We start from the raw sequence: 12623 nt of genomic DNA, 5'->3' as shown, positions 1-12623 counted from the left end.
CATCATGGATTCAACATACACATCGATCGTTTATGGCGTTTTTTGATGTGATGTGAACAAATTTTCACAGTTTTTGTTTTGTTTTTTTGTTTATCTCTGTTCTTCCATTTGATCGATCAATTATTTCAGCTGAAAAACTAGAAATTTTTTTTTGCTAATCTTGTTGGTGTCTGATTTGGTTAGGTGGTTTGGTTTGGTTGGTATTATAAATGTTTCATCGAAAACAGGAACAATAATATTGAAAATCCCAACAAATGCCCAATCGGGTTAAATTATTGTATTGGTTGGATAAAAAGATTGTTTACGAAACAAATAAAGCCACCACCATCACCAATAATATCACCAACATTGCCGTAAACGAAAAGATTGGTGGCCATTATCATCAACAACATCGACAACAACAACGTTCAAGATCAAATCGATATCAATTGTCAAGATTATCAACAACAAATATTAACAACAACAACAATCAAATCAATAAAACATTAATTATCAACATGTTAATAATAATGATGATAATAATGTTTCAAAATAATAAATCAACGGTATTGTCATATTCATCTGCAAGTAAGTTTGTTTTTCATTTGCTTTTGCTTGTTGTTTGTTAATTGCCTTCGATTTGAACACACAAGAGACTGGACAAACGGTTCGATTACATTTGAAAAAGTAAATTAGGATCATAATGAACGAAGAAAATTAGTTACAAAAAAAAATCAATTACAAGAAAAAACCCAAAATACAATACAAACATAATCATCATATTAATAATTTATAGTAATGATGAGGATCTTTTAGTTTTTGTTTTCCTGTATCAAAATAAATAAATTCTGTAAAACGAAAAAAATTTAAACCTTGAAAGTTGTTCATTTAGGTTTTCTCGTTGAATTTTGGTTTGTTTTTTTTTCCTTGGTTTTTTCCGTGGAAAACCGTCTTTTTTCCGGGAATATTTTCGAGAAAATTTAAAGTAAGAAAAAAATCTATGAAAAAAGAAAAGATAATTAATTAGCTTTTTCATTGTTTGTTTGTTTTGATGAAAAATTATCCATTCAATTTGAATTGGAAATCAAAAAATCATTTTTTCATTCATTTTTTCACCCATTTAATACGCAAACATCATCAAACAAACAAACAAACAAACAGTTAATAATGTCTGAGTAAATAACATTATGATGATGATGAACTGGTGAAAAAAAGGATTCAGATTGTTTCCTGGAAATTTTCTAAACCCTTGTTTTCACTCAATGATTCATTTGCAAATAAAAAGTAGAAAACCAAAAAAAAAAAAACAGAAAAAATTTGAAAATTATTTCGTCATCAACATTGTCGATATTTGATTCTGTAACCTGGATACGGTATTAGTTGGAAAATTTTCCTGGAAATTTCTTTTTTTTTTCTAGGTTTTTCCATTGTTGAATTCAAAACCATTATAAACATAATCTTATAAAAGCAGCGGGAATATTTTTTCAAAAAGAAAAAGTATTAACAAAAAAACTGGCAGAAAATTTTTGAATAAAAAACAAAACCGAAAAATAAGGTGACAGATGTTAAACAACATCGATATATATCCAGGTTTACAAACGAAAAATCGATATCAAAATGATTATCATTTTTTGACAGAATGATAATAATCATGATCTAAATTCCATTCAAGAAAGAGAGAGAAAGCAAGAATATTCTCTAGAAGTGAGAGAGAAAAAAAAAATCATTCAATCATGATCAAACGAAAAAAAAAGAAAAAACAAAAATGGTAAATTGAATCCAATATCCTATGTTGGTTGATATATAAATGATGCTTTAGAGGTAGGGATTTAGTTTTTTGGAAAACATCCATACTGCACACAGTGTGTGTGTGTGAATCTTGTTTCAAACAAACAAATAAATAGGAATGAAGTACTGGGTTTGTTTGTTTGTTTGTTTTTGTCATTTGAACTTGAAGAGAAATAACTAACTAAAATACACCATATTCTTGTTGTTGTTGTTGTTGGATCTTTTTTTTTTCTTTTGGGTGAAAAAAATTTGGAACCGGAACAACAACAACAACCCAAAAATAATGAGATGAAATGAAATGATGCTCTATTCTGTTGTTGATTGGTTTTTTTTATTGCTTTTTATTTCATTCAATAATTGTAAAGAATATCTTCTTCTTCTTCTTTTTTTTTGTGTATGGTGTGTGTAAATAGTCTATATTTTATTTTCGGGGTTTTTCTTTTTGCTTTTCAAAAAAAAAAAAAGAATCGATTCCAATCAAGAAAATTGAAATATTTCCCAGGGAAAAGTGCATGTCTTTATACCGGCATATTTTTTTCTGATTTTTTTCTGATTTTTTTCTGCTTTTTACATTTTGGAGTGAGAGAAAAAACAAAAACAATCAAACAAAGGTTGACATTTCAGTGAGAAAGAAAAATTCTGTTTCGAAAAAAATCAAAAAATGATGAGCAAAATGAAATGCAAACAAAACAAAAAAAAATGTAAAACAAAAAAACTACGATCGATGTTGCACTAATGCGATGATAATAAATTTTTTTTTTCGTTGAAACCACCATCATATGGAAATATGGTTTTTGGGGGGGGATAAAATTCAGACCAGCATCAAAACGACATCCATCCATCCAAGAAGAATATTCCGTAAAAAGAAAGAATATTCAATGAAAACATCAGAAGGGAAATAAAAGCCATCATTTTTCATTCATTGCTTTTTTCTTTTTTTTTTCTCTCGAACATTCATGTCATTGAAATCTTAATATTCTCTGTATATTCTCGGTTGTAGTTTTACTAAAACAAACACATATAGAGAATATTCTTTGAAACAAAAAAAAACGATCCATGTTTTCATCATCATCATAAGGCTAAGGGTCGTAATTTAACTTTTTTTTTTCTGTTGGGTGATGTGAGAATTTTTTCTCTCATCATCTTTTCTTTCTACTTTTTTTTTCTTTGGCAAATCCATTTATACCATAGGAGAGAGTGAACCAAAAGAACCAAAAAAGCTTTGCTAAACAAATCGATATTCGCTATGAATATTCTTGGTTGCCTGTCATTTTGGCTGTGTGGGTTGTTTTGGTTGTTGAAATCAATGCAAAATGAAATAAAATTGAAAATATACACCCTGCACACGAATATAAGAAACTTGTGTGTGCGTTTTTCTGCTAAAGTATCACATATATTTTTGAATTTTTAACCATTCATTACCATCATCATCATCAGTTTTTACTGGTGGGAAAACTGAAAACTGAAATGAAAATCATTGCCATATGACAAAGACAATTACCGAATCTCTTTCTCTCTTGCACACAAACACATACACAACAAGATTGACAAAATCAATGTTATATGACGACAAAATATCCTTCCGACCAAAAGCCAAAAATTTGAAATGAATAACCATCGAAACGACCAACCAACCAACCAACCAATCGACCGAATTAACGAAATGAATGAATATTTTTGGGCAAAAGTTTCTTTTTTGTGTGTCGAAAATAAAGCACAGAATATTATGAAGGGAAAAAAATCAATGTGCTTCTGGTTGGCAGTGAATATGATGATGGGAAAAGAAGAAAAGAAAATCTTTGAAAAGAATCAGAATTTTTTTTCCTTTTGATAATTATTGTCATTCAGAAAAAGAGAAAAGTACTTCAAGCAAAAATCAAGGAAAAGGAAAAGCGAAAAATGAAAAAAATTGTTGTTGAAAAATGAAATTGGAATTCAAACCAAAAATGATTGGATCAACACCAGCACCGGCTAGAATCATCCGGTATTTTTTCAAAAAAATATCCGATTGTTCAACTAATGATGTTTGAATATTCTTTATCTTGGAAAAATTTGTTGCAATTTTCTTCTTATAATAGAAAAGAAATTCTCGAAGGTTCCAATTTATTATTCTAAACGACAAAAAAAATGTATCTGATTTTCTTGGAAAGAAATGAATCAATGAAACTAATTTTTCGGACACCAAAAAAAAAAATCCTCTTCTTTGAATATTTGTTAATGATCTTTAAATTTACATTATTATCGGGTAGTCCAGAATTGTAATGATATTATCATATTCATAATGATGAAGGAGGGAAAAAAGTCAGTAAAGAATCAATTTTGAAAAGAATCAATTTATCAAGTATACTAAATTGTTGAACTGTAAAAGTATCGTCGTTTGTAAAAGTATTGTCTAGGATAGACAATATATGTGAAATGGAGAATCCAGCAAACAAACATTACTTTTACTTTTACCTTCATCCATTCATTCATCGATTCATTCAGAAGCCAAAGATCATTTTTTTACATCGATTTCGATAAATAATCGTTATAATAATAATAATGATGATGATGTTTATAAACAAATATTCATTCGATTATATGTAAAAAATATATGGAATGGTCGACGATTTGTTATTGTTATTTTCGTTATTTTCGTTATTGTTGTTATCATCATTATCGGTGTTTTTGTTGCTTCTTCTTATTACCTTACCTTATTGAACAAAATTGGCCGTTACTTTTTCAGCTGAAAAAAATGAATACCAAAATAATAATAATATTTGAAAAATTCAATAAAATTTCTGTGTCCATATCTCGTTGAATGCAGATACTAGGAAAAATAATAGGAGAAAGAAAAAAGTAAAAATAACCATTACTTATTATGTATACAATCGCGATACAATCGATATGTATGGTAGGAGTGAAATGAATGAATTATATTCGATTCACCTGAATGAATTGAAATTTTTGTTGTTGTTGTTGTTGAATGAATTTATCAATCATCATTGGTGCAACATTGGTGCAACATTGAAAACGAACCTAGTTTACATATTTCTATATTTGAATCAATCATTAGTTTATTTTTAGGAGAACATCATCATTGCCATCAACAGAATCAAAAATTTTTGATTCTCTATTTCAACAACAGCAACAGCAAAACAAATTATAATAATATTTTGGCTATTTTAACCGAATTCTTATATATGATTCGATTCTATATCTAATCATTATCGAATCAAATTCTGAAGAAGAAGAAAAAAAAAAGGAAAAAGGTGAAAAAAAATGGAAAAATAAATAAAGTTTTTCATTCATTTCATTTCATTCAGTTTATTATAAATCCATTATTATTATAATTTTGTCATTTTTTTCATTACTTATACACACAATTTGTGATTTGAAAATTTTCGATGATGATCATGATCATGATGATGATAAAAGAATGTCTACAATACAATGTCTATTTTTAATATGAATTGAATGGACTAACTGACTTTACTGACTGACTGACTGACTTGACTTGACTGGACTAAACGATAGAAATCGAGTGAATTAATGAATTAATGAATGATTTGACCGACCTGGACACACACATACACACACAGACAAACATATTGTGGAATCATTATCATCGTCATATATAATGTTAATAAATTCAAATCACGAATTTAGCTCATGATTTGTGTGTGTGTGTGTGATAGTAGAATATTCTTTTCATTTCACTACATGACCAAGGCTATATGAAGAAATCATATTATGATGATCGAAAAACGAGATCTTTTTTCTTTACCTAAATGGATATTTATATTGGGAATAGTTGCCGGAATTTTTTTTTTTTTTTTGATCGAAATTCATTTATTTATTTTTATGAATGACCAACGACAACAGCATAAAGTTATAGATAAATCATCACATTGGTACTTATTTTTATTAATTTTTATTTTTTAAATTAAAATTCTTTTTCCTAGAAATTGATGTTCTTTTTTGAGAAATTTTCCAGGAAAATTCAAAAAAAAAATTCTTCTTTTGTTGTTACCACCAAAAAATATCATTAAAATTTTCTTTTATTCCGTTTTGCTGGTAAATTTCCCGGGTGGGTAAATGGTTGAATGGGTGTCTGATTTGAAAAAAGGAAAGAGAGAAAGAGAAAGTTTCTATCATTTGAATTCAATATCGATTTTTATATCGATATCATTTTTTTGTGTTTTCAGGCAAATCATAATCGATTTGATTTTTTCTTTTTTCTCTTTCATAATTATTATTATTATTCCAACATTTGATGACATTAATTATCATTGTTATCATTTATAATCACTAATTTTTTTACTATACTAATTTCGTGTGTGTGTTCAACCTCTGTACTTTTTGGTTTTTTGTGGTGATCATCATATATTTTTGCTTGAAAAAAAGCCAAAAATAAATGAATGAATCATTAGGATATTGATACATTTTTTTCCATTTCATAATGATGATTATGTGTCCACTATAATCGATTCTTGTCATTTCATTTCATTTTCGGTTTGGTTTTTTTTGGAAATTAATATGGTTGAATTGAAACATATTAACCATCGTCATCATCTTGATGATGATGGTAGCCATTAGCTAAATGTGAAATTTTTGTTTTATAACGGTAAAAACTTTACCGTAATAGCTTTTCGTGAAAAAGACTTTCTTTTTTTATTGATGATGATTACTTGGAAATGATGATGATGATTATCATCAATGAAAATGATTGGGTAATTTGTTTTCAATTGATCGACTGATTGGCTGATTGGTTGGTGATCAGAAATCAGTTAACAGTTTTTTTCTTTAGATAGATTCTTTTAGATTCTTCTTAAAGACGTTGTTGATTGTTTTTTGTAATGAATTTTATTTCAAACGAAAAAAAAATTTAAATTCTGGCATTACAAACGCCATCTATTGTTTAAGAATGTGAACTTTTTTTCAAGAAAAAACGATAATAATTGCAAATGCAGATGGCAGCAGCAGGTTTAAAAATTGATTTTAATCAAAGAATTGGTTTGAAAATCAGCAATTTGTTTGAATGACAATGGTGAAACAAAAAACAGGTATTTATATCCGAAAATGAGCCAGAATTGATGTTTTTTACAAGGAATAATGGACATCATGAAGGGTGGAGAACAATTTTTATCGATCAAAATCAACATGATTCAAAATGAGAACAACAACAACAACAATCGATAGATTTGTTTTTCGCTGCTGTTGTTGCAGTTGTTGTTGTTATTTAGCTTTATCAAAAATTTATAAACCAACCAAATGTAAAATGGCCAAAATTGAAACCGAAAAAATGAAAATCGAAATGAAAAAAAAACCACTAACAAATTTCAAGGCAATCATAATAATGATGATCGAATTTCTAGCAAGAAGCAAAAATGCGAAAAAAACTTGTAACCAAAACTTTGCAAAAAAAAAAATCCAAAATGAGCAAAAAAAAAGCGAGGCAATAATGATGATGATTAATACAAAACTGACTTTATTGGACTGCCATCTTTATATTCTTCGTTTTATTTGAAAAAAAATCAAAATTTTTTAATTTGAATGAAAAAAATTCAATCAATTTCCATCGGAAAACCAAGAAGAAGAAAGACAAGAAAGAAATTTGCAAACGATAACGAAAAAACTATTATAATTTGATTTTTTTTCTGCTGCTGCCTGAATTTTTTAGGATAAGAAAGATAAGGAAAGGTTTGGTACTTTGAAGATATTCGTGATTTTGGATATGCGACAATTTCATTTCGTTTTTTTCCCTTTAAATCGATCCGATTCTCATGAAAAAATACATGAAACAAATATGCAAATGTTTCAAACGTAGAAAAAAAAGAAAAGTTTTTTTTCTTCTTTAACCCAAAGAATTTTTCTTCTTTACTTTGCCTACGTGTACGAGACGACTAAGAAGAAAAAAAACCAATAAGAGATGCTAAAGAAGCTATTTCTACCCATTTAATATTAGTAGGAATAGTAGGTTAATTAAGAAGAATGAATGAATTTGAATTTTATCATCATCATCATCATCATCATCATCATCATCATCATCATCATCATCATCATCATCATCATCATCGTTTGAAATGCAAAGAAAAAACTTGATCATTTTTGAATCCATCTCATTGATTACATTTCAATCTATCCATCCATTCATTGAACAATGTTTTGTGTCTGTGTGTGTGTGTTGGTACAAATTGATGAAATTGATCTTTGATTTTCAGTTAAGTGTGTTGGGTGGTGAATGGTGGGTGGATGACTGGTGGATGGATGGATGGATGGATGAACCAAGGGGGTTTTAAATAGAAATTCCATTGCAAAATCGTGTGATGATGATGATCATGATCATCATCAATATAGACTTAATGTGTTTGATAAGGCAACACACATAGACATAGGATACAAATGTGAATCTTTTTTTTTTTTTTTTTTTTGATCCAAAAAGAATTTTTTCCCATTCAAACATATATAGAGAGAAAAAGATAATTTGGTCATGCTCACATCATATTCTTACATTTCAAATATTTGATAATGATGATAGTGTATATATCGCATGTTCGTTATTATAACTGAATCTGGTATTTTGGATTCTTCATTTTCTCTTTTTGTTGATTCGTTTCAATTCAATTCAATTCATTTGTATTTGATCTTGGTCTATGATGGGCGCCATTCTTTATTATTGTTGTTTGTTGTTGTTGTTATTATGAATCAGTTTGGAATTGTCGGTCAACCAAAACAACCACTATGAACTATGATTGATTTTTGACCAATATTTGTTGTTGATCATTGATGACCATGATCCGAAAAAAATCAAATTTCATAATTATGATGATGGCCATTGGGCATTATTATTTGACCACATTTTTGCAGTGTTGCTTCCCACTCAAAAAATAGAAAAATTATCCAAAAGTGATTCGGTGTCCAACGATAATAATAATCATCATGATCCATGGGCGTTTTTTTGGATTCTGTTATCATCATCATCACTTTTTGACCATCCAATTTGTTTGTTTGTTTGTTTGTTTGTTGGTGTAATAACAAAATTATTGAATTTTTCACATTCACTTAAAATCTTTGGTAATCATTCATTCATTCATTCATTTTGAATGAATGAAGGAAAAAAATCCTGACTATGACTCTCCAGAGATCTGTGTCCAATAACGATATGTTTTGTCCATCGTTTTGATTATTATCATCATCATAATCTTGATCACCATCATAATCATCACTATCATCATCATCATATTTGGGTTGACACATAAGCCAAACACTATTCGTTATCTCTCTCTCTCTGGTGAAAAGCGAGAGAGAGAAAGAGAGAGAGTGAAATATCCTTATCCATTATCATTAAATTTCATTCAATCTATCATATACATTACTATGAACTGAAAGCAGCCAGCAACGAGAAAAAAAATTCATCGTTATTTATTTCTTCAAATACTGGCCTTTTTGCCAAGAAAAACCCAAAATAGAAGAAGAAAAAAATCCAGAAAAAAATCCAGATTCATTTAGATTTGATTTTTCCCAAGTTAAAAAGTTTACTTTCATCCCCCGTTATTTTTTTCAAAAGAAAAAAATAAAATAAAAAAATTCAGCCATCATTATCAACGACAACGACGACGACGAAGACGACGACGACGATGATGATGATACAATTCATTATCATCATCATCAGTATCATCATCAAATGATTCAATTTTATTGCTCGTGGTCATTTATTTTTTCGGGTTGTTTTTTCTAAGAAATTTGATGTAAAACAACAACAACAAGCAAGAATCTCTCTGAAGATATATCACTTGGAAACAACAAAACAACAACAACAACGAAATCTCATATAAGACACATATTATATGGGTTGCTTATCTTGTTTGATGCTCCCATCATGATGATGATGATGATGTTATTTGGGTGGAAATAGTTTAAATCGGATATGTTAAAAAAAATCAGAAATAGAGAGAATTGAGATGAAAAAACTTTCTCATTAATTTATTGTGATAAAGTGAATGAAATTTTTTTTTTTGTTGTTGTTGATGTTGATGTTTTTGTGTGTTTGTTTGATTTTCTTTTACCACTCTCTTTCTCTTTCTTGATGGCAAACATCCGATTCAATTTTCATTTTTGGGATACCAAAAAAACAAAGATTCGAGAATCAATCGGTTAAACTAAAGTGAACTGCAAAACAAATTTACAAACAAAGAGTTAATGTGATGGACTAGAGATGGACAACCGAAAAAAAATCCTTCCAAATCGTTCATGTTATCACTAACATGGCATTCTTTATCTTATCTGGAATTCCTCAGTTGGTCTAAATCAGTGTTTAAATAGACAGTCAAACAGTCAGTCAGTCAGACAGACAGACAGATTAAAGACATTATCTAATCGATAACAAACAAACAAATCCGAAAACAACAAAAGAGCCACGAAAAAAACAGAATCACATATATAAATGGTAATCTTCAAATGTTAATGTCGTCGTCTTGTTTTGCATTGTTATTATCGTCGTCGTCGTCGTCATCGTCATCATCATCACGATCACCACCATCAAGATTATCATCATCATCATCAAAGTCAAAGTCAAAGTTACAAAAATCATCATCATCATCATCATCATTACAGAATCAAATATTATTAATAATTTTATTCATAATAATGATAAAATGTTATCATGTAAAAACAATGTGGATTATTGGTAAGTTTTTTTGTTGTTTCGGGTTTTACAAAAAGAAAAATTCCTGAAAACAAGAAATCATTCATTATCATCATCACCAAATGTTTACGGGAAAATTTCCGGTTTTTTATATTGTTGTTTTTCGATGAAAAAAACTACTATTACTAACTACAACTTTGCCAAATAACGTTATTTCTTAAAAGAAAGAAAGTTTTTCTGATCTTTTTCTGATCATTTACACTTAAAACATGATGATTATTGACCATTTCATTGATGTTCAATTATTTTATTTGTTAGATCGGTTGGTTAGTTGGTCGGTTTGGTTAGTTAGTTAGTGGAATAACTTGCTCTGTATATATGACTGTCATTCATTTCATTTATGATATCGTTTGGTGGTAAACCTTGCAATTGCAAAACAAATTTTCCTTTTAGGCTAATTGATTTCTATCATCATTTTTATCAAGATAAGTTGTTGTTGTTGTTTTTATTGTAATCATTGAACCACAAATAAAGTTTTTCGTTTGTGGTTCATCATTGATGATTAGCTACTGGTTTTTATCATTATTATTATTATTATTATTTACGATATGGGATAATAAACAACAAAAAGTTTTTTTTTCTTCATTTGGTTTTTGGCTTAACATTCTGTATAAATTCCTATTGGATACTAATTATTGAATTGATGATTGATTTCAAACATTGAAATAATGAAGAGAGAAAGAGAGAAAAATTCTTGATGGAAGGAAAGAATATTCTTCGTGAAGGAATTCCATTGTTTTAAATGAACAATTCAAAATGATAATCATCTGTGATATGTCATAATCACGTGATATGTTTTTTTGAAAGGTAAAAGATTCTGGTTCAAATACCGATTTTATCAGGCTTTCTACCATCAACCATCAACACCAATACCACTCACAAATATCATTATCAAAATGATTTTTGAAATCCAATCATTATATGGATGAATGAATGATGGATTTTTTTTCTCTGCACAACGATAACATCATTAATTTTCATTTTCGTTTCGTTTTTTTTTGTTTTTCCAACGAAAAACAAACAACCAATGATTTTTCGTTTGTTTGTTTGAATGATGTTTGTTCACCACCACAGTTGGTGGGTAGTTTTTTTCCTGTAATGATTTTTCATCACCTTACACACTTCGAACTCCACAGAATCTGACAATGAAAGATCATCATCATACAATGATGATGATGCATCATTGGCATAATTGAACAGGAACTGATAACAGAACAGAACAGAACAGAACAGAAAAACTGTGAACCAAGAAAAATTCTTCTTTTTTTTCTGTTGACGAGATATAAATAAACAAAATGGAATCATGCATGATGATGATGGCCAACCGATGAAAATATTAGTAACGACAAAAAATCAATGAACAGAATTAACACAGCAGCAGCAGTAAACCCAAACCATAGGCATGGTATTGAATACAGAATTTCAAAAAAAAAGGGAGAGAGAGAGAAAAAAAACAGCAACCAAAATCAATAAAATATTTATAATGTCGATTCGTCGTCACCATTCATTCATTCATAATAACCGACCGAGAAACAAGAACCAGAAAGAATGGAAAGAGAGAAAAAGTCGTTGACTGAAGCCATAGTTTTTTTTTGGGTAAATGTTCCATCAATGTGAATCTTTGGAACGCGATTCTTGTTTTTCCTCCCCCCAGCCAGAAAATTCATCCACCACCACCATCAACCAAAACAATCATCACCAACCAATGTTACGCCTAAGCAGAAAGAAAGAGAAAGGAATGATGGGAGAGAAAAAAAACGCATCGATTTTTTTTATTTTCGACCAAACAACCAACCAGTAACCGACAACAACAACAACAACCGACAAAATCATCATCAGAATAAATTCTGGCAATTGATAGATCTACATCACACACACACACACAAACACACATTCCAGAATCATCATCATCATCATCATCAGAATCGTATATATAGATATATTCTGTGTTTATATTTAGTTTGATTTTTTTTTTGCTCAGAATATTCTTGCATTTTATATTTTTTCCCCCTTCTCTCTCCCCTTCTCTCTCTCCTCAATTTTATTCATTTCACATTGAAAATGACGATGACGATGATGATTATTCTCTCTCTCATCAAATGTTGAATTCCCAATGTCTCTTTAGCGTTTATTTTTTTATTTTTTTATATTTCTTTTGCGTGTGAGATGG

At 29.0% G+C, this 12623-nt stretch overlaps 1 protein-coding gene across 2 annotated transcripts in view; it reads left to right on the top strand.

Moving 5' to 3' along the window:
* Nucleotides 1-90: 90 nt before the first annotated feature.
* Nucleotides 91-12623, top strand: part of LOC113788564 (uncharacterized) — a 35331-nt gene continuing 22798 nt past the window's right edge. The window contains exon 1 of one of the 2 annotated variants that reach the window (XM_075819730.1): nt 91-567. In XM_075819730.1, the coding sequence (XP_075675845.1) occupies nt 255-567 (313 nt within the window). In that variant the 5' untranslated portion in view covers nt 91-254. Of the gene's footprint in view, nt 568-8375; nt 10436-12623 lie in introns of those variants that run through there. The other variant, XM_075819731.1, reaches the window with a different exon arrangement.

This window comes from Dermatophagoides pteronyssinus, unplaced genomic scaffold (assembly GCF_027571235.1).
Source record: "Dermatophagoides pteronyssinus isolate colony J.1.1.1.1 unplaced genomic scaffold, Derpt_VIB-CSIC_2022.12 sq0004, whole genome shotgun sequence".
NCBI classification, from domain to species: Eukaryota; Metazoa; Arthropoda; class Arachnida; order Sarcoptiformes; family Pyroglyphidae; genus Dermatophagoides; species Dermatophagoides pteronyssinus.
The sequence above is the reverse complement of the archived record's forward strand: the minus strand, read 5'-3'. Positions and strand labels throughout refer to the sequence as shown.